The 26,884-nt window shown below is 48.2% G+C and overlaps 1 protein-coding gene across 5 annotated transcripts in view; it reads left to right on the top strand.

Annotated features, from left to right (window-relative positions):
* The window catches only part of FAM13B (family with sequence similarity 13 member B), a 387,820-nt gene that overhangs the window by 196,755 nt on the left and 164,181 nt on the right, over positions 1-26,884 (top strand). For all 5 annotated transcript variants that reach the window (XM_069212170.1, XM_069212171.1, XM_069212172.1 and 2 more), the window contains 3 exons: positions 6,938-7,019; positions 13,342-13,562; positions 16,954-17,037. In XM_069212170.1, the coding sequence (XP_069068271.1) occupies positions 6,938-7,019; positions 13,342-13,562; positions 16,954-17,037 (387 nt within the window). The remainder of the gene's footprint in view (positions 1-6,937; positions 7,020-13,341; positions 13,563-16,953; positions 17,038-26,884) is intronic.

The raw sequence follows: 26,884 nt of genomic DNA, 5'->3' as shown, positions 1-26,884 counted from the left end.
CAAGGAAAGACATTAACTTCTTCCCTGGAATGTGAGGATGAGCCGGGACCTGCTCCAGATCTTGTTAGCATCATTTGGCAGCTTTAGTAACACTTGTAGCAGAGTTGTTGTTGTTAACCACTGTTCTGGAGCTTAATTTGCCAACGATGGAGGGCAAAGCAAGGTTGTGTATTGGCCCCAACATTATTCAGCCTTAATATTAATGGCAGTAAAATGGCTCTCAGTGTATGCACGATGCTCCTACGCTAGCTGGAACTGCACTTCCGATACTAATGTTTGCGGAGGACACCTTGCTTATTTCTAGAGCCCCCTATTTGTCTTCAGGCAGAGCGACTCCTTTTTGGATTTCTGCAAGGTGAGGGACCTTGAAATTAACCCACTGAAAACAAAATGTATGGGTGTAAACACCCATAAATCGTTCAAGGGGAGAATGGTAATTGATGGCTCCATAATGGAACAGGTTAAACATTTTGATTATCCAGGGGTCTGGATGTCGGGTACAATGACTTGGTCCCATCAAAAAGAGAAGAGTAAAAATCTTCTTAAGCAGAGAGAGCCTGTCTGATCAGTAGGAAACAGAAGGCAATGGGTGGCGGTCGGTGTCTCCGGTCCTTCTGATTTATAAAGCTACGGCTTTACTGGCAGCCACTTACGGGGCCAAAATCTGGGGATTTGCTGATACTTTGGCCCTCTCAGAAGTTGAGAACAATTTTATAAGGGGTTTATTTAAGTTATCAAAGGGCAAGCCTCTGGTCCCATTGAGACTGGCTTTAGCACTTAATCCTATAAACTTGGTGGTGGCCACAAAACCCTTATTTGTACTGGGCAAGGTTGTGGCCAGCTGATGAGTTCACACCTTATAGGGACTCCTGAAGTGATCTGATCTCTTGTGATTCACGGGCAGGTATGTCGTGGTTGAAATACGTTAAGATGCAGTGCGAGAAGCTGGAAATGATAGATCTCTGGACCTCGCCAGCAGCTGCCACTAAGGGAACAGTACGAGTGAAAAGTGCTTATTGGAATTATGCCCATTAACAGATTTGGTTGAATTATGAGAATCTGACCGGGCAATTTCAAATGTTAAATGCTCTCCACTTTATGAAGATTTTATGGATGAAATGAATCCGCACACTGCCAGATGGCTCTATCTTCAACTTAGATACGGGTCCGCACCTTTAAGACCCATGACGGCCCGATGGGGTAAGCAAGGTCCTCAGTCATTTCTGCCCATTGGAAAAAGAAGCTGAAGATTATTTCCTTGTTTCTGTCCCCAGGACTCGCAGCCGCGCAGAGAATGGATAACATGGTCTGTAAGCGTCCGAGTGTTGGACATTATTGGGAGGCCCTGAGAATCCTTGAATATGAAACAAAGGCGGTGTTAGCGGTCGCAGTAGCCAAATACTCGTAGCACGCCCGGCACGTTAGACGGACGGGTGCACTAACGGAAATGTCAATGAAGACATTACCTTGATTGTATAGATGGTGTTCTTTGTGTTTATAGGGGCACAAAACAAAGTTGTATATGTTATTACTCATCTATAACTGTACCCTGATATGTGAGAGCCATTTGGCCAGGTCCCGGCCTCGACTTGGATCGTCCCCATTTGTGGCTTATCAAAAGTTATGTATCATTGGGAAGCCTATGTGTTGTCTAAATGCCACACAATGGAAGACGTTAATATTGCCACTCTTGGGCAACTATTAAGGGTCTGGTGATTCTGGTTTGGGTAGTTGAAGATCTACCTGAGAAGTACTGCCATTTAAATGTGGATTTGCTTCTATTTACCTGTTCGTGCTCTTTAAGATTTTATCCTAGGTAGTCTTAAATTATATATTTTTTTGGTGGTGCTTTTTACCATTATGTTTGGGTGTGTATTTTATAGGGATTGTCTTTTTAATGTATTTTTCTCAGGTATTTACATATGCTTTTATGCTTTTTACCGAAATAAAGTATTTGCTGCTACTACTTCTGTACATATTGATTACAGATATAGTTTACTCCCTTGAAAAGGTTCCATAAGACGCACAACGCGTGTCTGCCGGTCCTTCACAGTGGGTATATTCTCTGCCCTGCAATCATCAGCTCCACTTTATGGTTTTACAACCAAAGTTTTTCAACTTTGGACTACATTATCTTTTGTGCCTTAAGAGATGATTCTGTTTTGAATTATTACCTTTTCCATAATATTCACTATTGTCACATGATGACCTCAGTCCATAAATAAACTTGTAACTTTCTCCACATTACTTTAATTATTACCATACTATGGTCTTAATTGCTTTGATTACTTGGGTTGGGGGAGAAGGGGCTCTTAGTATGTCCAGTTCTTTTGGGCAGTGCATAGACAGTTTGTGCTAGGGTCTTCACTTACGGATTTACTCCATTCTGTCTTGGTGAAATATGACACATTGGATTAATAGTAATCACTTGTTAGCAACTTGTGCAGCAATTTACTCCACTGTCACCAAGTTGTGATTAGTTGCAGCCAAATTTAAAGTCCTCTCTAGATGCTGTGGACACTGCAAGCAGATAACTGCACAAACGCACAGTCGTAAGAAGATGCAGCTGGATTTCACTTTCTAGATTGAAGTCAGATTAGGTTTGCAAACACCCTGTGTACAGTAGACATTTTATTTGTATCTGATGTAATGAATCACTACGGCAAATAAAATCGTTAATGAGGAAAGAGGTATGGGGGGCCTACAGGCGACAGGATTGTTCAAGACGCCGATCCTTTGAACATTAGCAGCAATTGCAAGGCAGTCACCATCAGTCTCTCAAGACATATCAGTATATCGGCAATCTCCAGAGGCATCTAAAGACACATCTGTATATCGGCAATCCTCCACACAACAGGCCTCAGGACTCGTCTGTATATTGATAATCCTCCAGACAGAGGCAACTTAGGGCCCATCTGTATTTCTGCAATCCCCAAGACAACAGACATCTCATGCCACATCTGTATATCTGCAATCCTGCAGACAACAGAGGCATCCCAAGACACATCTGTATATAGCGACAATGCTCTAGCAACAGAGGCATCTCATGACATCTGTATATCGGCAATCCTCCAGACAGAGGCAACTTAGGACACGTCTGTATATAGCGACAATGCTTTAGCAACAGAGGCATCTCATGACATCTGTATATCGGCAATCCTCCAGACCAGAGGCATCTCATGACACATCTGGATATCGGCAATCCTCCAGAAAACAGAGGCATCCCAAGAAACATCTGTATATAGCAGCAATGCTGTAGACAGAGGCATCTCAGGACAAATCTGTAAATTGGCAAACCTGCAGACAACAAAGACATTCCTTTCTTCAAGACAGAGGACTTGGCCACAGATCAGTCCAAACATCCAAGTGCCTCATGTTAGTTGCAGCCAGCAACCAAGACATCTAAGGGGCCGACGGGGAAGGAAGTACGTATGCTGCCACCACCACGCTTGTGCTGCTTAACTCCTGGCGAAGGTGGCAGCCCTCCACCACTTGAAGAGAAACGCTTTGGGCGCCCCTGCGGTTCCAAAAAGACTTCCGTTTGTGAGATAGGCGTATGAGATAGGCCTATTTCACGTTGCACGCGCATGATTCGTGTTTCCCTGTGTCCAAAAATCAGCATTAGGATTCCAAGCAACCATACAGTCGTGTATTTAGGGCAAGGGAACATGAATCTTGTTATGCAGAGGACGTTCTGTTGCAGGAGGTGCATTACTGCACCGTTTATGGGCCGCCTAGCACATGGTGACTCAGAGGACTTTTATCCAGTTAATAGAATGAGGAAAGAAGCCCCATGTCCATAACAGTGAGAGTAGCACGTGTCGCTCCAGGGAGTCTGGCGCATTGATGGCCTTCAGCAGGGGATCTGTGGAATGCACGATGCGAGCATTGTGTGCAAGTTATGGCAGGGTTATGGCCGGGCACATACCCCGATCAATCGGGGCTTACAGTGAGAGGTATAAGATGTCAACCAAGAAGCATCTTATTATTCACGTTAATCATTGACAGGGGGCGATAGGAATTGTACTGGTTTCCCCAGTTTCAAAAAGGGGGGGAGGGGAACCTTGTGTATGCGCGTGCGTCCTAGCCGGAGAGCCTCCTCGTAGGAAGCCGCTTTGGATCATCTGAACTATCCTTGACAATGAAGGGGAGATCAAGGTACTGCAGACGGGCATTCTCAAGTCAGAGAAGGTGGACAGAGTCTAGGTAGTGCCTTAATTTTACCGGGGTCTTTAAGCATGGTACAGCTGTAGCGGTGCATGTTAAAGATAGTCATGATGTGCCCAATGCCCCGCGGGTCCGCGATAGTCACTGGCCCAGGGACGGCGTAGCATTCTAGCCAGCACTTGTCTTGCTCGGTCCCTCTATCCCTACCACTACGCCACTGCATCCTTGCTGAGAGAGTGCGTTTCATGGGCCGCCTCCTGTGCTATTCGCTCAGCCTCTACATAAGATAGGCCGCAATGCCAGGGTCACCACATGTAAAGGACAGCGCAAGAGTGTGGATTTCTGGCTCTAGTTTAGCAAATTGAGCTTCTATTGTTCTCAGCACCCCAGTCGTTTGGGCTATGTATACATCCTGTATAACCAATTGAAATTCCTCCATAGTGTAGAAGCGGAGGTCCTGGGTTGGGAGCTGTGCAGAAATATTCCAGAATGCTGGAGCAGACCTTGCACGAAATACAGGGTCACAGAATGTGTTGGTGGGGGGTTGTATGTGCCAGGTGTGTTCCCAATATTGCATGCCTGAGAACGACAACTAAAGGAGTGTTTCATGGTCCGAGTGCCCCTGGCAGATTCTCAGTACATGTCACCCGGGGAACCACATCTTTTGTGGCCCATCAATAGTCTATTCTTGACAATGTGTTGTGTGGTTCCTTTGCAGGTTCCCTCTCTGTCAGTGGTGCTGGTATCTCCACAGATCAGAGAGCGCTTTGTCCACAACTCTTGTCTCCCCCCCACTCCCTCCTTTAGTTGTTGAAACTGACATTTCCTCAGACATGTTGCCAGAGTTCTATGTAAAGGTCGGGGCAGTCTACATTGGGCTCATATATAGAGGCCCAAGGTAAAGGAGCAGCCCTCTGTATTGGCATGGAGAACCACGTACCTGCCCTCTTTGCCGCATATAGATGGCCCATGCAAATGAGGATGGCCACCCCTGTGCATGCTGTGTGAGATTCAGTGAGCCAGCTGGCATGCAGCCTAGGATTTGAAGCTCTTGACAAGTGAAGTTCCTGCCAGTATCAGTATGGTGCAGACGGAGGTAGGCGGGCACCAATTCAATCCTTGGCATAATATGAGGCCACCCACAAGTAGATGGTGTAGAAATGCTTGCACCCCATGTACATAATAGCAAGAAAACAACAATTGAAACTCACCACCCACTTCAACCCCCAAAACTGTTGAACTATCCAACCCCCTCTTCTTAGCCAAACCATGAATACATGCCTCAGGGTGCCAGAGGGCCTTGCAAAAACTCCCTTGTGGCAGGTAGCTGGGTGGCTGAGAAGCGGAGGCAGTTAAGGCGTGGCGATCGGCAGATACAGTGCAACCATAGCTAGGCCACGGCCACATCAACTGCAGTCAGAGGGCCAGTTCTTCAGTGCAGCACAGCGGAGCCCCACCGCCTCCCCGGGGTTTCAGATGAGCCAAAACTGGACTCTTTAGGAAGCAGGAGCTTACATGCAGATTTTAGGGCCTTCTTGAGGTCTGAAACAACGGTTCTTGCCTTGGTGGAAGATATGAACCTTGGCAGGGTTTAGCAATGAATATGGCATTTGGCTGGGAGTTATCCTGGCATTGAACACTGTGACGCTCCCTGGACGTCTTCAGGATAGTTTCTCTCTTTATAGTCAGTAGGTGGAACACAGTTGGGTGGGAGGGTGGGGGCCTAGTGAGCAGTGGGCACTCTCGACTGCAAACAGAGCTTTGCCAAATAAGAATCAGAGCATATCCTCAACAAATGTGTCTATTCTGTCCATGGATTCTGGTATTCCGATGATACGTAGATTGTTGCTTCAGGACCCTGCCTCCAAATCTTCATTCTTACTTTGTGTTACCTCCAGGACTTTTTCCCTCCTCACTAGGCGCTCGTTAGAGGCGGTGTGAGCATCTTCATCCTCCGATATTTGTCTCTCAAGCTGATCAGTGTGTGATTGCCATACATGTCCAGTCTCTCCTTCATATGATCAAGTCTAATGCTGAGTGTGTGAAGTTTAGAGACTATACTGTGGGCCTTGAAGGACAGCTTAGGCTGCTTGGGATCGTGCTTGCACATCACCACTCCTGGCGTAGGGCTAATCACGTGCTAGTGTCCCAAGTAGTCAGCCCCTAGTCCCACCTCAGCCCCTGTGGCAGTGAAGGGGACACAAGCAGACCCCGGGTCCTCTGGTTCATTGCAGATGGTTACCCCAGAGCAGCAGGTCTGGGCTCCTGGCAGGTCTCCCAAAGGCCGTACCAGGCACTGCCAGTCACGCACCCCACCCCCCCCACCCCCTACCCCCACCCCCCCTCGTGCTCTCTCAGGTACCTGCCTGGGTGCAAGCAATGTAGACTCCTGCCCCGGCGGGCTGTCGCCTGAGGTCCAAGCAGAGCTTCCAGGTGGTTCCAGACATTGATCTCAGGGCACTGGGACGGGGTCTGCACCTATGACAGCAGCCCCGATAAGGGTGGAAGCCTGTGCTGGTCCCAGGTGACAAGTCCAGTCTCCATTCCCCCCTCGGGGCAGCAGTCGCTGTGCCACCAGTCAACCAGCCCTGTGGGCACCCTCCCCACCCCCAGAGCTTGTGAATCGACAGCACTACCAGCTATGGACCCACGCTTACGGGGTAAGTAACCTATACCTATCACTTTATGGTGATCCGTATGGTTGCTGATTGATGCATAAATCAATCGTTCACATTTTAATATATGGAATTTTGTTTTGAAATCGTTGCAGCCGTCTTACAGTGATCTAGCAGCGAACCCAAAGGTTTTAAAGTGGATGACTGACCTCACTAAGCTAAGGAAGCAAATCAAAGGTATGATATAAGGGACGGCATTTGACTTGTTCTTTACATTTTAAAGAAGCAATTTAAAAACATAACCTTGAGTACAAAAGCTTTTGATACCGTTGAATGTCATAGATTTATTTTTTAACATTGTAGTATGATCATAAAGTGCAGATAATGCGTAGCAAATGATAAACTAGTTAACACCACTTGTTTTAATAAAAGAAAAAAAAAAAAAAAAAAAAAAAGCTTGCAGCTGGATGCTGTGTGCCTCATCGGTAACTTCGCCATGAAGTCTCTGCTTCACTGTACGTAAGGTATATCTCCATGAAACCAGGTCAGGCACATTAAATAATCCTTCTCATCGAATGCTCCGTGCTCCTGCTTGTAAGTGTATGTCCGATCATTTGAATTGTAAGTTGCCCAGGATTTCTTCACAAACCAAGGTCCCTCCAAGTTTATTTTGAGTAAATTCATAGTATGTTGCTTATATAGCCAGTGATCTTGCCAAAGCAAGACCGCTGTTATTAGAAGTCTGCGATAAGAGCAGCTTCTATACTGCAATCCTGAGTTCTGCATGAATAACTCCACTGGCGGAAGATCCTTCTCTCACCTCCCTGGCAAGACCTGGAATGCTCTTTTGCTGCACCTCAAGCAGTCACCCTCACTACCTCAGTTCAAGAAGAACCTCAAAACCTGGCTCTTCGGCTGATCTACTTCCTGCCATCACCTTGAGACCCTAACGGTGATTAGGCACGCTCTACAAAATACCTAATGAACAAACTTAAACAGTGAGTCCTTGGGGGTTGACAAATGCGGTCAGAAAACCATACGCTGCTCTGAAGTGCCTTACAGCCCAATTGCAGAACCAAAACAGCCGTGGTTTAGAGCTTTTCCTTGGCATAGTTACCCCCTGACTTTTTGCCTTTTGTTGATGCCAGTTATGCTCGAAAGTGTGCTGCGGTCTGCTAACCAGGCCCCAGCACCAGTGTTCTTTCCCTAAACTGTACCTTTGCTTCCACAATTGGCACAGCCCTGGCACTCAGATAAGTCCTTTGTAACTGGTACCAAGGGCCCTGATGACAGGGAAGGTCTCTAAGGGCTGCAGCATGTATTATGCCATCCTGGGGACCCCTCACTCAGCACATGCACACTGCCTCACAAATTGTGTGTGCTGGTGGGGAGAAAATGACTAAGTCGACATGGCTCTCCTCTCAGGGTGCCATGCCCACATCCCACTACCTGTGGCATAGGTAAGTCACCCCTCTAGCAGGCCTTACAGCCCCAAGGCAGGGTGCGCTATACCACAGGTGAGGGCATAGGTGCATGTAGGAAGTTGGCTCTGTATGCACTATTTCAAAGTAAGGAATAGTGTGCGCAGAGTCCAAGGGTTCCCCTTAGAGGTAAGATAGTGGCAAAAAGAGATAATACTAATGCTCTATTTTGTGGTAGTGTGGTCGAGCAGTAGGCTTATCAGAGGAGTAGTGTTAAGCATTTGTTGTACATACACACAGGCAATAAATGAGGAACACACACTCAGAGACAATTCCAGCCAATAGGTTTTTGTATAGAAAAATATATTTTCTTAGTTTATTTTAGGAACCACAGGTTCAAATTCTACATGTAATATCTCATTTGAAAGGTATTGCAGGTAAGTACTCTAGGAACTTTGAATAATTACAATAGCATATATACTTTTTACATAAAACACATTTAGCTGTTTTAAAAGCGGACACAGTGCAATTTTCACAGTTCCTGGGGGAGGTAAAGTAATGTTAGTTTTTGCAGGTAAGTAAACCACCTACGGGGTTCAGATTGGGGTCCAAGGTAGCCCACCGGTGGGGGTTCAGAGCAACCCCAAAGTCACCACACCAGCAGCTCCGGGCCGGTCAGGTGCAGAGTTCAAAGTGGTGCCCAAAACGCATAGGCTTCAATGGAGAGAAGGGGGTGCCCCGGTTCCGGTCTGCCAGCAGGTAAGTACCCGCGTCTTCGGAGGGCAGACCAGGGGGGTTTTGTAGGGCACCAGGGGGGACATAAGTCCACACAAAAAGTACACCCTCAGCAGCGCGGGGGCGGCCGGGTGCAGTGTGCAAACAAGCGTCGGGTTTCCAATGGGTGTCAATGAGAGACCAAGGGGTCTCTTCAGCGGTGCAGGCAGGCAAGGGGGGGGGGGGGGGCTCCTCGGGGTAGCCACCACCTGGGCAAGGGAGAGGGCCTCCTGGGGGTCACTCCTGCACTGGAGTTCCGATCCTTCAGGTCCTGGGGGCTGCGGGTGCAGGGTCTTTTCCAGGCGTCGGGATTTCAGAGTCAGGCAGTCGCGGTCAGGGGGAGCCTCGGGATTCCCTCTGCAGGCGTCGCTGTGGGGGCTCAGGGGGGACAACTTTGGTTACTCACGGTCTCGGAGTCGCCGGAGGGTCCTCCCTGAGGTGTTGGTTCTCCACCAGTCGAGTCGGGGTCGCCGGATGCAGTGTTGCAAGTCTCACGCTTCTTGCGGGAATTGCAGGGGTCTTTAAATCTGCTCCTCTGGATACAAAGTTGCAGTCTTTGTTGAACAGAGCCGCTGTTCTCTGGAGTTTCTTGGTCTCTTGGAAGCAGGGCAGTCCTCTGAGGATTCAGAGGTTCGCTGGTCCTGGGGAAAGCGTCGCTGGAGCAGTTTTCTTCTGAAGGCAGGAGACAGGCCGGTAGGACTGGGGCCAAAGCAGTTGGTGTCTTCTTTCTTCTTCTGCAGGGGTTTTTCAGCTCAGCAGTCCTCTTCTTCTGTAAGTTGCAGGAATCTGAATTCTTAGGTTCAGGGAAGCCCTTAAATACTCAATTTAAGGGCGTGTTTAGGTCTGGGGGGTTAGTAGACAATGGCTACTAGCCCTGAGGGTGGGTACACCCTCTTTGTGCCTCCTCCCAAGGGGAGGGGGTCACAATCCTATCCCTATTGGGGGAATCCTCCATCTGCAAGATGGAGGATTTCTACAAGTTAGAGTCACTTCAGCTCAGGACACCTTAGGGGCTGTCCTGACTGGCCAGTGACTCCTCCTTGTTATTCTCATTATTTCCCCCGGCCTTGCCGCCAAAAGTGGGGCCGTGGCCGGAGGGGGCGGGCAACTCCACTAGCTGGAGTGCCCTGCGGTGCTGGAACAAAGGGGGTGAGCCTTTGAGGCTCACCGCCAGGTGTTACAGCTCCTGCCTGGGGGAGGTGTTAGCATCTCCACCCAGTGCAGGCTTTGTTACTGGCCTCAGAGTGACAAAGGCACTCTCCCCATGGGGCCAGCAACTTGTCTCGAGTGTGCAGGCTGCTAGAACCAGTTAGCCTACACAGGTAGTTGGTTAAAGTTTCAGGGGGCACCTCTAATGTGCCCTCTGGGGTGTATTTTACAATAAAATGTACATTGGCATCAGTGTGCATTTATTGTGCTGAGAAGTTTGATACCAAACTTCCCAGTTTTCAGTGTAGCCATTATGGTGCTGTGGAGTTCGTGTTTGACAGACTCCCAGACCATATACTCTTATGGCTACCCTGCACTTACAATGTCTAAGGTTTTGCTTAGACACTGTAGGGGCACAGTGCTCATGCACTGGTGCCCTCACCTATGGTATAGTGCACCCTGCCTTAGGGATGTAAGGCCTGCTAGAGGGGTGACTTATCTATACTGCATAGGCAGTGTGAGGTTGGCATGGCACCCTGAGGGGAGTGCCATGTCGACTTATTCGTTTTGTTCTCACCAGCACACACAAGCTGACAAGCAGTATGCATGTGCTGAGTGAGGGGTCCCCAGGGTGGCATAAGACATGCTGCAGCCCTTTGAGACCTTCCCTGGCATCAGGGCCCTTGGTACCAGTTAGGATGCCAGGGTGAGCCAATTGTGGATACAAAAGTACAGGTTAGGGAAAGAACACTGGTGCTGGGGCCTGGTTAGCAGGCCTCAGCACACTTTCAATTCAAAACATAGCATCAGCAAAGGCAAAAAGTCAGGGGGTAACCATGCCAAGGAGGCATTTCCTTACAGTGCATGAGCACTATGCCCCTACAGTGTCTAAGCAAAACCTTAGACATTGTAAGTGCAGGGTAGCCATAAGAGTATATGGTCTGGGAGTTTGTCAAATACGAACTCCACAGTTCCATAATGGCTACACTGAAACCTGGGAAGTTTGGTATCAAACTTCTCAGCACAATAAATGCCCACTGATGCCAGGGTGGGATTTATTGTAAAATACACCCAGAGGGCATCTTAGAGATGCCCCCTGAATACCAGTCCGACTCCTGGTGCTAGGCTGAGCAGTTTCTGCCAGCCTGCCACACCCAGACAAGTTTCTGGTTCTGGCCACATGGGGTGAGTGCCTTTGTCACTATGTGGTCAGGAACAAAGCCTGCACTGGGTGGAGGTGCTTCACACCTCCCCCTGCAGGAACTGTAACACCTGGCGGTGAGCCTCAAAGGCTCACCCCTGGTGTTACAGCGCCCCAGGGCACTCCAGCTAGTGGGGATGCCCGCCCCTCCGGCCACTGCCCCCACTTTTGGCGGCAAGGCAGGAGGAGATAATGAGAAAAACAAGGAGGAGTCACCCCTAAGGTGCCCTGAGCTGAGGTGACCCCTGCCTTTAGAAATGCTCCTTCTTGAGAGTGGAGGATTCCCCCAATAGGAATAGGGATGTGCCCCCCTCCCCTCAGGGAGGAGGCACAAAAAGGGTGTAGCCACCCTCAGGGCTAGTAGCCATTGGCTAAAGACGCCCAGACCTAAACACCCCCCCCCCCCCCCTCCCTAAATTTAGTCTTTAGGGGTGACCCTGAACCCAGGAAATCAGATTCCTGCAACCTACAACAAGGACTACTGCTGACCTGAAAGCCCTTGCAGATACGACAACTGACTTGGCCCCAGCTCTACCGGCCTGTCTCCAGACTCAAAGAACCTGCACAGGGACCAGCGACCTCTGAAGCCTCAGAGGACTACTCTGAACCTGGAGGACCAAGAAACTCCCGAGAACAGCGGCACTGTTTAAAACCTGCAAAAACTTTGCAATAAAGAAACAACTTTCAAAGAACTCTCTCTTCCTGCCGGACACGTGAGACTTCGCACTCTGCACCTGACTCCCCCAGCTCGAGTTCAGGAGAACCAACACCGCAGAGAGGACTCCCAGGCGACTACGACGACGTGGGCACCCTGAGTCGACCTCCCTGCACCCCCACAGCGACGCCTGCAGAGCGGATCCAGAGGCTCCCCCTGACCGCGACTACCTGGTAACAAAGGAACCCGATGCATGGACCAAACACTGCACCTGCAGCCCCCAGGACCGAGAGGAACCACCTACCAGTGCAGGAGTGACCAGCAGGCGGCCCTCATCCTAGCCCAGTCTGTGGCTGGCCTGAGGAGCCCCCCTGTGCCTTGCCTGCACCCCTAGGTGACCCCCGGGTCCCTCCATTGCTTTCAATGGCAAACCCGACTCCTACTCTGCCCACTGCACCCGGCCGCCCCTGCTCCGCTGAGGGTGTTTTATGTGGGCTTGTGTGCCCCCTTCACCCCCCACCCCGCCAGTGCTCTACAAAACCCTCCCTGAGGACACAGATACTTACTTGCTGGCAGACTGGAACTGGAGCACCTCGGTTTTTCATAGGTCCCTGTGTGTTTTGGGCCCCTCTTTGACCTCTCCACCTGACTGGCCCTGTGTTGCTGGTGTGGTGGCTTTGGGGTGGCCTTGAACCCCCAAGGGTGGGCTGCCTATGCCCAGGAGACTGACTGTGTAAGTGCTTTGCTTACCTGAGAAACTATCAATGACTTGCCTCCCCCATTAACTGTTGATTTTTGCAGTGTGCCCACTTTTGAACTAGCTTATTGCCATTTTAACCAAAACTGTGTGTACTACTGTTTTAAATCAAAGTTCTACACTTACCTGTGGGAAGTACCTTGCATTTTATGTACTTACCTCAAAACTTGACTCTTGTGGTGCTAAAATAAATTAAGAAAATATATTTGTCTATATAAAACTTATTGGCCTGAAGTTAAGTCTTTGAGTGTGTGTTCCTCATTTATTGCCTGTTTGTGTACAACAAATGCTTAACACTACCCTCTGATAAGCCTACTGCTCGACCACACTACCACAACTAGAGCGTTAGAATTATTTACTTTTGCCACTATCAACCTCCAAGGGGAACCCTTGGACTCTGTGCCCACTATCTCTTACTTTGAAATAGCACATACAGAGCCAACTTCCTACAGCGTCTCATTGAAAACATGCAGTAAGAATGGGTGTTTTGTTTTTTCTGAAGTATTTGTTTTTTGGCTATTGTTTTGTGTTTCCTTCAGGCAGCTGGCTTTGTGTCATATGCCCGGTGAACTAATGCACTTCTCTTGTTTCCTGAAATCAAGATGCAAAGCATAAAAGCCCAGATGGGGATTTGGACCCTCAGAGTCGCCCTCGAAGTAACACGCTACCCAAAAGCTTTGGTTCATCTTTAGATCACGAGGATGAAGAGGGCGTGGAGGAAGCACAAGTTGAAAAGAAACCTACCCGGGAAGATACGCTTGAGCTCATTTTAAAAAAACTGAAGGAAAAGCGTGCAGAACACGGCCTTCCAGAAGAGATGAAGGTGTGTATCCGAGTGCGGTATTTGCCGTTCCTTCGGGATATCGCAGTTGTCACTAAAACATACAACTTGTTGGCAAAGGTTTGTTCACATTCCTTGCACTGTCTTGGTGTGCTACAGGAAGAAGTCTGGTGTGCGTAGACCCCGTGTATGCAGTGAAGGGCATGCCTGAAATAGTTCTGAGGAAGTGCAGTCTTTGTTTTCCAGTGCATATATTTGTGAATATTATTCCACATCATCTAGAAATGTACAGCCTCAAACATTGTACACACAAATTTCAGCATAGCTCATTTTTAAGTCTATAAATGAGTTGCTTGTTTGATCGTTGTGATCTTCTAACCCTTGTAGGAGGCTGGCCTGGCTTGTAGTGGGTACCAGAGGTACTTACACCTTGTGCCAGGTCCAGTTATCCCTTATTAGTGTAGAAGAGGTGTTTCTAGCAGCTTAGGCTGATAGAAGGTAGCTATAGCAGAGCAGCTTAGGCTGAACTAGGAGACATGCAAAGCTCCTACTATACCACTGGTGTCATATGCACAATATCATAAGAAAACACAATACACAGATATACTAAAAATAAAGGTACTTTATTTTAGACAATATGCCAAAAGTATCTCAGAGGATACCCTCCCTTAGGAGGTAAGTAATATACACAAATTAAATGTACACAAACCCAAAACAGGTAAGTAACAGTAAGAACAGTAATGCAAACAGTGTAGAATTACAATAGGATGCAATAGGTAGACATAGGTCAAGGGGCAACACAAACCATATACTCCAAAAGTGGAATGCGAATCACGAATGGACCCCAGGCCTATGGGAGATTGTAGAGGGTCACTGGGATTGTGAGAAAACAGGGTGTCCAAAATACCCCAAGACCCTGAAAAGTAGGAGTAAAGTTACCCTACTACCCCAGAAAGACACAATAGTCATGATAGGGGATTTTGCAAGAACCTAAAGCACCAGAAAAACACTGAAGACGGATTCCTGGCCCTGAGGACTTTTAAAGGAAGGGGACCAAGTCCAAGAGTCGCGATAGTGTCCAGGGGTGCAGGAGCCCAGGAAACCCCAGATGAAGGTGCAAAAGGGGTGCATCCGGGAGGAAGAAGCGAAGATTCTGCAACAACGAAAAGGGCTAGGAACTTCTCCTTTGGAATGAAGATGTCCCACAGCGTGCTGGATGTTGCAGAAGTGTTCCCACGCAGAAATACCGTAAACAAACCTTGCTAGCTGCAAGAGTCGCGGTGGAGGTTTTTGGGTGCTACTGGGGACCAGGAAGGACCAGGATGTCTCCCTTTGGAGGAGGAGATGGGGGGGGGGCGCTCAGCAACTCAGGGAGCCCCCGCAGAAGCAGGCAGCACCCGCAGAAGTACCAGAACAGGCACTTAGAAGATCTGTGAACTCGGTCACAAAAGGAGGGTCCCACGACGTCGGTGTCCAACTCAGCGGGTTGAGCACTGCAGGACGGAGTGCTGGGACCCAGGCTAGGCTGTGCACAAAGGAATCCTTGGAGAAGTGCACAGAAGCCGGAGCAGCTGCAAATCACGCAGTACACAGGTTTGCTGTCTGGTGTGGGGAGGCAAAGACTTACCTCCACCAAATTTGGACAGAAGGGCCACTGGACTGGGGGAGACACTTGGACCCAGCTCCTGTGTTCCAGGGACCACGCTCGTCAGGATGAGAGGGGACCCAGAGGACCGGTGATGCAGTAATTTGCTGCCTGCATTGGCAGGGGGAAGATTCCGTCAACCCACAGGAGATTTCTTCTTGGCTTCCAGTGCAGGGTGAAGGCAAACAGTCCTCAGAGCATGCACCACCAGGAAAGTCGAAGAGGGAAGTGCAGAGGAACTCTGGTGAGCTCTTGCATTCATTATCTGAGGAATAGCCCAGAGGAGAGACCCTAAATAGCCAGAAAAGGAGGTATGGCTACTAAGAAAGGAGGCTTGGCTACTGAAAGAGGTAAGCACCTATCAGGAGGGGTCTCTGACGTCACCTGCTGGCACTGGCCACTCGGAGCAGTCTATTGTGCCCCAACACCTCTGAATCCAAGATGGCAGAGGTCTGGGACACGCTGTAGGAGCTCTGGGCACCTCCCCTGGGAGGTACTGGTCAGGGGAGTGGTCACTCCCCTTTCCTTTGTCCAGTTTTGCACCAGAGCAGGGCTGGGGGATCCCTGAACCGGTGTAGACTGGCTTATGCAGAGACGGGCACAATCTGTGCCCATCAAAGCATTTCCAGAGGCTGGGGGAGGCTACTCCTCCCCAGCCCCTCACACCTATTTCCAAAGGGAGAGGGTGTTACACCTTCTCTCAGAGGAAATCCTTTGTTCTGCCTTCCTGAGACTGGTCTGCCCAGACCCCAGGGGGGCAGGAACCTGTCTGAGGGGTTGGCTGCAGTGGAAACCCCGGAAAGGCAGTTTGGCAGTACCCGGGTTCTGTGCTAGCGACCCGGGGATCATGGAATTGTCCCCCCAATCCCAGAATGGTATTGGGGGGACAATTCCATGATCCTAGACATGTTATATGGCCAGGTCCGGCATTACCATGGTGACGCTACATACAGGTATTAACCAATATGTAGTGCACGCGTGTAATGGTGTCCCCACACTCACAAAGTCCGGGGAATTTGCCCTGAACAATGTGGGGGCACCTTGGCTACTGCCAGGGTGCCCACACACTAAGGGCCAGATGTAGCAAAGGGTTTTACCCATTCTGTGCCTAATGGAAAATGTGTTCGTACATAAGGCCCCTAGTAACTTGGCACCTAACCTTCACCAAGTGAGGGTTAGACATATAGGTGACTTATAAGTTACTTAAGTGCAGTGGTAAATGGCTGTGAAATAACGTGGACGTTATTTCACTCAGGCTGCAATGGCAGGCCTGTGTAAGAATTGTCAGAGCTCCCTATGGGTGGCAAAAGAAATGCTTCAGCCCATAGGGATCTCCTGGAACCCCAATACCCTGGATACCTCAGTACCATATACTAGGGAATTATAAGGGTGTTCCAGTATGCCAATGTGAATTGGTGAAATTGGTCACTAGCCTGTTAGTGACAATTTGGAAAGAAATGAGAGAGCATAACCACTGAGGTTCTGGATAGCAGAGCCTCAGTGAGACAGTTAGTCATCACACAGGGAACACATACAGGGCACACTTATGAGCACTGGGGCCCTGGCTGGCAGGGTCCCAGTGACACATACAACTAAAACAACATATATACAGTGAAATATGGGGGTAACATGCCAGGCAAGATGCTACTTTCCTACAACCCTCTACAGCTTTGATCGCTGTCAAACACTTTAACTAGCAGGCTTTCAAAGAATACCTTAAAAGTACAGTAAAAAGTGTCTCCTATCTGCAGCCCTGGGTTCATTGGTCTTTCTTTTTACTCTGTATAGATTATGACTAAAGACAACTTGGCGGACGAGAAAACATCCCTGCAGAAGAGTCTTCTTTACTATGAAAGCCTCCATGGCCGGCCGGTAAGAGGTTTCATTTCTTTGCCTTGTACCGGTAGAACTCTACATAGATTTGGGTATTGTTGGTAAGAATTTGTTTTCTATTGTGTATAGCAGGGATCACCAACCTTTTCTGTAGCGAGAGCTACTTCTGCTCACTGGAAATCATCATAAGCTACTGAAAGCTAAATAACCTGCGCATTGTTGCCGCACCCCTCCAGGCCAAACTTCCTTGGCTTCAAATCTAATGCCTTTAAAGCGAGATACTATGGTTTGAACTTCGTCTATGGCACTATGACGCAGCTGCCCTGTGTCAGTCACTGTGATCTTTATCAATGTATGCACGTGTGTGTGTGTGTATGAATAAGTTATGTTTGAGTAACTGAGAGCTGTGGCATATCTGCTTGTGGCACAGGGCATGCCTTTTGCCATATGTGGCATTGTTACATGTATAACACAAACATACAACCATTTTTGTAAATGAGAGAAGTTTAAAGTGCAAACAATTTCATAATATGAAAATAAATTCTACACTGTACCTTTCTCCCATTTTAAACCTAGTGAGTTTTCCGTTCTAAACATGGCACAGTGTTCATCTGGACATGGGTGTAAGGGGCCTGCTTTGAAATGGGAGAAAACTAAAATGAAAAGTTAACGTAAACCTTAAAGGACGCCCAGCATTGCTCCCACCAGTCTTACAGGGTTTTCCAGGCAGCCCAAGCTGCTGCCACCCCTCAGACAGGTTTCTGCCCTCCTGCTGCTTGATCTGATCAAGCCCAGAAAGGCAGACCAAAGGGTTTCCTTTGGGAGAGGGCGGTAACACCCTCTCCATTTGGAAACAGGTGTGACTGGCTTGGGAGAGGGAGCCTCTCCAAGCCACTGGTTTGCTTTGAAGGGCACATTTGGTCCCCTCCGTGCATGAACCAGTCCACACCGGTTCAGGGACCCCCCAGTCCCTGCTCTGGCACGAAAGTGGACAATTGAAAGGGGAGTGACCACTCCCCTGTCCATCACCACCCCAGGAGTGGTGCCCTGAACTCCTCCAGAGGGTCCCTGGGTTCTGCCATCTTGTTTCCAAGGTTGGCAGGGAACTCTGGGAGCATCTGAGTGGCCAGGCAGATGATGTCAAAGCCCCCTCCTGATTGGTCACCTAACCAGGTAAGCACCTATCACCCTTTCAGGGCTATTTAGGGTCTTCTTCTGGGGTGGGTCCCCAGATTCGGCTTGCAAGATTCCAGCAGGACTCATCTGCAACCTCCACTTTCACTTCTGGTCACGGGAACTGTGACGGGACCCTCCAGGAACCAACAACGCTGCAGGCAACAAAGAAGACTCTTCTGCAAGGTTGTTTCAAAGACTCCTGCCAGCTCTGCAACATTTCCCCGGCTGTGCATCCTCCGAAGATAGCAACTTCAGCAGGCAGAGGAAGGAAGAAGGAATCTCCCTTGGAGTGAAGGAGTCACTCCCCTGCATCCGCAGGCACCAACTGCAACGATGACCGGCTACGTGGATCCCCTCTCTTGCTGAGCTGTGTGGATCCTGCATCACAGGTGGTGGTCTGGAGTAGTCCTCATGGTCCTCTCTACCAGCTGTCCAACTTGGGTGGAGGTAAGCCTGTGCCTTCCCATGCAGGACAGTACCCCTGTGCACCGCGCTCTTGTAGCTGACAAGGTTTGTTTGCATCTCCCCCATGGGATCATTCAGGTGATGTGCAGCTCCAGCCTTTGGCACTCATTCCTGTGAAGCACAGCCCTCTGTGTGTTTCTCCTATGGCGTGGGATCTCCTTTTGTAGTGCTTTGTGGGCTCCTTCCTGCACCTTCTGTGTCCTCGTCCTGTGGGTGCTGCCTGGGCTTCTGTGGGGTCTTTGCGACGCTTAGGGTGTTCCCCCCCCTTGCCTCCCCCCTTTCCTGGGTTGAGTCCTCTTGCACCTTGCTGGTCCCTGGCAGCTCCACTTTCCTCCAACTGCAAAGATTGCCTTTGCCAAGGCTTGTTTAGGAACCCGGATATGCAACCCAGTCTGCAATCTTCTACCCAGTGTGGGACATCACCTGCGTCCCCAAGAACTCAAATCTGTTCTCAGGGGTGCAGTGCTGACCATCCTGTGTTCACTGGTAACCAACTCCTGCATCTTCAGTGTGGTGGGTAGGGGCTCCTGCCCCCACTGGACTCTGTTGTGCCTCCTGGGCCTGGTCCCCTCTCTCCACAGGTCTTCCTCCACAGGAATCCACCGCTGGGGTCCTGCAGTCTCTTCTGGGTCTTGCATTTCTTCTCTTATCTTCTTTGTGGGTAGTTTGGGGAAAATCCACTGGCTTACTCCTTCCTTCCTTCCTTCCTTCCTTCCTTCCTTCCTTCCTTCCTTCCTTCCTTCCTTCCTGATCGCTGGGGGGTGTTGTGGTACTGACCTCTGTGGTTTCCTGGTACCCACAGCTCCCTTCTACACATTCCAATTACCTGGATGGGAGTCTCATATTCGCATTCCATTTTTTTAGTATATGGTTTGTGCTCCCCCTACAGTCACTATTCACTATTGCGATTTACACTGTTTTACACTGTTTTACACTGTTTTCTAACTATTTTCTATGCCTATCCCTAATTGCTAGTGTGTGTGTGTGTGTGTTTATATATATATATATATATATATATATATATATGTTCGATGGCATGTGTAGCTGCAGATACACATGCTATGCATTGCTTCCGCCATCTAGTGCTGGGCTCGGAGTGTTACAAGTTGTTTTTCTTCTAATAAGTCTTTTCTGAGTCATGGGATCGAGTGACTCCTCCTTTTGGTCCTACTGCGCATGGACATCGACTCCTTTGTTAGATTGTTTTCTTTCTTCTGTCAGGTTTTGGCGTGTTTCCTCTCGCTCTGAGATTTTTTGATTCGGAAACCTTAGAAAACTTTCTTTGATCGTCGGTATTGTTTTGATCGCGTTTCCATCTAAAGTTGAGCCGATAGTACAGTTGAAAACCAAAGTTCGCCTTTCTAGGCACTAGTGCCCAACTCAGGCCTGTTCGGGCCTATCATGCCGAAGCCTGATGGATTGGACTCCATTCCGATTCTGTCCTCGATGACACACAAAATTTCCATACACAGACCAACACCTGGTATGTTATCTGTGTCTCTCCCCTGATCAATGAGAGAGAGGATTGTGAAGGCTGTCGATCGTTCCAATCCAAGAAGACACTACGTGACCGGAGAGCCAGGAGACTGGAAATGGCGTTGAAGAGTAGAGAGTATATTAAAACCCTTGAGGAAGAACAGGCGCAGACGGCAGTTTCCATTCAGGACACCGACTCCAAAGAAGACTCGGAGGAAAATAGCCAACTTATCACAGCCGGTCAACACGTGAGTACGACTGCCCCTACGCCCACTCCTAAAAAATCATTGAAGGCCCTGGGTGCACCACTGCCAGAAAGCCATGGTTCAACCCATAAGAAAATACTTGGCGACCGACCTTTGGGTTCGGTGCTGAAAAAGGCCACACCTACTTCGATACCGGAGCCCAGCAAATCCACCAAAAGCTCAACTTCCGAACAGAGTCGGCGTCCACACTCTTAGGAGTTGAAACCTCAACGTCCTGCCTCAGAGCCGAAACAGGCTGTATTTTCGGGCCTGAAAAAATTGCAGTCTTCGGAGCCAAAAAAGTATTGTTACGCAGAAGAACAAGGACTTTCAAGCCACCCAAAGCAGAGCTCCAAGCTATATAATGAACAGACCTCTAAATCATCAAAACCATCAGAATACATTTCTGAGGACACTGACATTCAACCTATTCTGGAAATCAAGGATGAGAGACAATCAAGGATCCATACCCATAAAGAGACCCAGAGGATCATTACTGCACCTCATCCGCAAACTAAAAGAAAGTTGGCTTTTCAAGAACATCTCGATACTACTCCACCATTAGCAAAGATTTTTAAATGGAAGGTGAAGCCATTACCTCTCCATTACCTCTGCATACTTCTCCCCCACATTCACCACAACTTTCTATTTCCCCACCACCATTGCATTCACCAACTCACAGACTTATTCTCATGGTGATGCGGTTGACCCTTGGGACCTGTATGATCAAGATCCAATACCCGCTAATGACCCAGACCTATATCCTTCCAAACCTTCCCCACCAGAGGATACAACTGCCTACACGCAGGTCATCTCTAGGGCAGCAGCGTACCACGGGGTACTTACGCACAGTGAGCCTTTGGAAGAGGATTTCCTTTTTAATACCTTATCCTCCACGCACTCACGTTACCAGTGCCTCCCAATGCTACCTGGCATGATCGAGCATGCAGATGAGATATTTAATGAGCCAGTTAAAGCTAGGGTTTTCACACCACGCATTGATAAGAAATATAAGCCTGCACCTACAAACCCTGCCTACATTACCCATCAGGTACCTCCAGACTCAGTGGTTGTCAGTGCCGCCAGCAAAAGGGCCAATAGTCAGTTGTCAGTGGATGCCCCTCCCCCTGAGAAAGAAAGCAGGCAGTTTGATGCTTCTGGTAACACAGGCAGCTACCCAATGGCACACTGCAAATTCGCAAGCCTTGCTAGCAAGGTATGATGGTGCCCACTGGGACGAGATGCTGGGGCTATTACAACACCTGCCCAAAGAGCATCAGAAAAGAGCTGAACAAATTGTTGAGGAAGGTCAGACCATAAGTAACAACCAGATAAGGTCTGCTCTTGATGCTGCGGATACAGCAGCTAGAAGCGTGGAAACTGCTGTCACCATACGCAGACATGCATGGTTACGTTCTTCTGGGTTCAAATCGGAAATACAGCAGGCAGGACTGAATATGCCTTTTGATGATAAACACTTGTTTGGTCCTGAGGTTGACACCACAATAGAAACATTTAGGAAAGACTCAGACACTGCCAAAGTAATGGGGGAGCCCTATACACAGCACCTCACAGAGGCTCCATTCGTAAGCAGCAATTTAGAGGAGGATTTAACCCCCAATCTACAGAGGCTTCTACCCCTCAGGCTAAAGCTAAGAGGCTTCCCCGTCAGAACAGTGACTTCATGCGCCTCTCCTGCCGGCGGCAGACTACAGCAATTCCACTCCCAGTGGCAAAATATCACCACAGACCAGTGGGTGCTCTCAACTATCCGCAACGGTTGTCCAAATATTCCTCCTCGTCATCACAGGCTGTCCCCAGAACACAACGTTCTGTTACAACAAGAAGTTCAATCGCTACTACTAAAAGAGGCAATAGAATTAGTCCCAAAATGGCAACACGGAACAGGGGTATACTCACTATGCTTCCTCATTCCCAAAAAGGAGGGCGACCTCAGACCCATTCTAGATCTCAGACCGCTAACCCTATATATCACATGGTAACTGCGGGACGTCATCCCACTACTACAAAAACAAGATTATATTACCGCATTAGACCTCAAAGATGGTATTTTCATACACCCATCCATCCAGCTCACAGACAGTATCGCAGATTTGTAATAGCGGGAAAGCATTACCGATTCAAACTTCTGCCATTCGGCATAACTACTGCTGCAAGGGTATTCACAAAATGTCTAGCTGTAGTAGCAGCTTACCTAAGAAGACAACACATGCATGTTTTTCCTTAGCTAGACAATTGGCTAATAAAATCAAGCAATTTTATACAATTTCATCAACACACTCAATACACAATAGAAATCCTACACAGATTAGGGTTCACAATCAACTACCAAAAATCTCATCTTCAGCCAGCACAGGAGCCTCTCCCAGCAAAGGTCTCAAGCGTAGGCCCATGTCCAGAGAAACCAGCATTGCAGAGAGGACCCCCTGGAGACTCCCACTGTGTGTCCACCCTGAGACGACCTCACTGCACCCCCGCGACGATGTCTGCAGAGAGAATCCAGAGGACCCCCCTGACCGCGACTGCCCGGTAACAAAGAACCCGCCACCTGGAACCAACACTGCACCCGCAGCCTCCATGCCCGAGAGGAACCAACTACTGGTGCAGGAGTGACCAGCAGGCGGCCCTCACCCTTGCCCAGTCGGTGGCTTGCCCGAGAAGCCCCCCTGTGCCCTGCCTGCATCACCAGAGTGACCCCCGGGTCCCTCCATTGATTTTTGTACCAAACCTGATGTCTTGTTTGCACGCTGCACCTGGCCCCCCTGTGCCGCTGAGGGTGTATTTTGGGTGCCTGTTTGTGACCCCCCAGTGCTCTACAAACTCCCCCGGTTCTGCTCCCAAGGATGCAGGTACTTACCTGCTAGCAGACTGGAACCCGAGCACCTCTAGTCTCCATAGGCGCCTATGTTATTTGGGCACCACTTTGACCTTTGCACCTGACCGGCCCTGTGTTGCTGGTGCTGGGTGTTTGGGGTTAACTTGAACCCCCAAGAGTGGGCTGCCCATGCCCCGGAGACTGAACTTGCAAGTGCTTTACTTACCTGACAAACTAACATTTACTTACCCCAGGAACTGTTGAATTTTGCAGTGCCCACTTTTAAAATAGCTTATTGCAATTTTATGCTAAACTGTGTACATTACTATTTTGATTCAAAGTTCTAGCTATACCTATGCAAAGTACCTTACATTTAATGTACTTACCTGCAATTTGAGCCTTGTGGTTCTAAAATAAATTAAGAAAATTATATTTTTCTATATAAAAACCTATTGGCCTGGAGTAAGTCTTTGAGTGTGTGTTCCTCATTTATTGCCTGTGTGTGTACAACAAATGCTTAACACTACCCTCTGATAAGCCTACTGCTCGACCATACGACCACAAATAGAGCATTAGAATTATCTAATTTTGCCACTTTCTTACCTCTAAGGGGAACCCTTGGACTCTGCACACTATCTCTCACTTTCAGATAGTACATACAGAGCCAACTTCCTACATTCCACCACCAACTAGACTCGGTAAACAAAAGGAGAAGGAAAAGACAAAGCCACCGCAGCCTTCACCACCTCACTCTCCTTATCTTCCTATTTCACCACCAACACCACCCTCACCCACACATTCAGCACAGTTTTCATCACAGGCCTCACCTATATCACCACATGAGGATGATTTCACTGATCCTCGGAATCGGGTCGATCCATGGGATGTATATGATACAGATCCTATTTTACCTAACGATCTGGATTTGTATCCAGCAAGACTATCTCCTCCTGAGGACACAACAGCCTATAGTCAGGTTCTAGCCAGGGCAGCAGCCTCTCATAATGTGCAGTTACATACTGGTCCTATCGAGGATGATTTCTTCTCCAACACATTAACATCTACTGCAAAGGAGTATCAGTGTCACCCAATGCTTCCTGGCATGCAAGAATTATAACACCAAGGGTAGATAAAAAATATTTTTTATTGCAATATCTTCCACCAGAGCACCTAAAGATGGCAACAGAGAGTCACAGAAGGGCCGGCTAATGATGCAGGTGATAGAGCTCAAGGGGCAGTAACTCCAGCACAATCAGCAGAAGACACGCATGGCTACGGGCGTCCGGATTTAAACCGGGAATTCAACAAACAGTTGCCCTTTGGCCCAGAAGTGGATACCACAATAGATAAACTGAGAAAGATTCAGAAACTGCAAGAGCCGTGGGTGCTTCGTATACCACACTTACAAGAGGTCGTTTTCTGAGGCCACAGTGTAGGGGTGTTTTCAAAACATCAACCACAGAACCAACCACCTCACAACACACACAAGAAACAAGCTTCTATAATGGGGGCCCATTCAGAGGGTCATATAGTGGATCTCAGTATAGAGGAAGGGCTAAGCCAATCACTTCTAGAGGTTCCTCTGAATCAACAAAGAAGTGACTTATTAAACGTCCCCACAGACCATACCTCTCCTGTGGGAGGAAGACTGGTGAATTTCTACTCCCAATGGCAAAACATCCCCACAGATCAATGGATTCTATCGATTATCCAACATGGTTATTGCCTAGAACCCATCTCTGCTCCACCAGACCTCGTGCACACAGAGTGACTCACTACTCATCAAAGGAGCCATAGAGATAGTACCTATATCCCAACAAGGGTCAGGAGTATACTCACTACACTTCCCTATACCAAAGACAGAAATATTAGATCTGAGGCCCCTCAATCTATACATCCTATCGGAACACTTTCACATGGTCACTCTACAAGATGTCATTCCCCTATTACAGAAACAGGACTACATGACAACACTGGATCTCAAAGATGCTTACTTCCACATTCCAATACACCCAGCACATTACAAATATCGGATTTGTAATAATAGGAAAGCATTACCAATTCAGAGTACTTCCCTTCCAAGGGTATTCACCAAATGTCTAGCAGTGGTTGCAGCATTCCTCAGAAGACAACACATACATGTCTTTTTGTATGTGGGCGACTGGCTTATAAAAGCCAGTACCATTCAAACCCCTCAACAGTGCACACAGTATACAGTGGACACCCTACACAACCTAGGATTTACAATCAAGTATAAAAAATCTCACCTGCAGGCAGCACAAATACAACAGTACCTGGGAGCGGTTCTGAACACTCAATCAGGATCAGCATATCCAAACCCAGTGAGGATTCGGGCACTTGACAATCTCATAATCTCAACTCCAATACAACCACCCTTATACAGAGGAGTTAACCTTGAAATTATTGGATAATGTGGCATCATGCATAACAATAGTACCCAAAGCACACCTAAACATGAGACCACTACAGCAAGTCTCTCGCAGCAATGGTCTCAGGCACATGGTCCTATTCAAGCTCTAGTGTTGTTTGACCGCCAGACTTCTCACTCTCTGCAATGGTGGAATCACTTATTCAAAGGGCGGCCCTTTCAGGACGCTTTGCGACAGACCATAATCACAACAGATGCATTGATGATAGGTTGGGGAGCCCATCTCAACAAGCTCACCGTAGAAGGAGAATGGGACTCAATTCAACAAACTTATCACATAAACCACTCGGAATTACTAGCAGTGTTCCCAGCAGTCAAAGCTTTTCAAACACAAGACAGTCTTAATAAAGACTGACAGCATGACCACAGAGCATTATTTGCAAAAATGGGGCGTGAGGAGGGGGGGTTCAATTAGTCAGGAATATTTGCTTACGCTTTTCCGCCTCTCCCACTAATTTCATTTCTAGTCAACAAAACCCGTTGCACTTCCCTCACTATGGTACTCATAGCCCCCACCTGCGCATGTCAACATTGATGCACAACACTGTTGGATCTGTCTGTAACACCACATCACAAGCTTCCAAACAGACCAGACCTATTGACTCAGAACAAAAGTCAAAGCGGGCATCCCAATCTCAGTGTGCTTATCCTGGCGATTTGGCTCCTGAGGTCATAGTTTGGATATCTACAACTTCCATCTGAATGTATGGATATTCTAAAGGAAGCACGCAAACCTACAACTAGATAGTGCTATGTAGCTAAATTGAAATGTATTGTATATTACTGTGAACCCAAAAACATTAATCCACTTAAAGCTTCAGTAAAGGATATTGTCTGTTTTTTGCTTCATCTACAAAAAGCAAATCTTGCATATTCCTCCAGTAAAATCCATTTACCAGCAATAGCTGCTTACCTCTAGAACAGGCAGCATACTTCTCTGTTTAGGATTCCTGTTAAAAAAGCTTTTATGGAAGGTCTTAAGAGTTATTCCACCTAGAGCTCCACCAGCTCCTGCCTGGTATCTTAACGTTGTACTCACAAGACTTACGGGGCCAACATTTGAGCCCATGCATTCTTGCCCTCTTCAGTTTTTGTCATGGAAGTTTCTATTTTAGTAGCAATTATTTCCTTAAGAGTCCGTGAAGTTCAAGCCTTCACCTGAGAAGAACCTCTTTCAAATTCACAAAAATAAAATAGTCCTTATGACATCCAACATTTCTACCAAAAGTGGTTTCAGCA

This window comes from Pleurodeles waltl, chromosome 10 (genome assembly GCF_031143425.1).
Source record: "Pleurodeles waltl isolate 20211129_DDA chromosome 10, aPleWal1.hap1.20221129, whole genome shotgun sequence".
Taxonomy (NCBI): domain Eukaryota; kingdom Metazoa; phylum Chordata; class Amphibia; order Caudata; family Salamandridae; genus Pleurodeles; species Pleurodeles waltl.
This window is presented reverse-complemented; position numbering and strand designations above follow the sequence as displayed.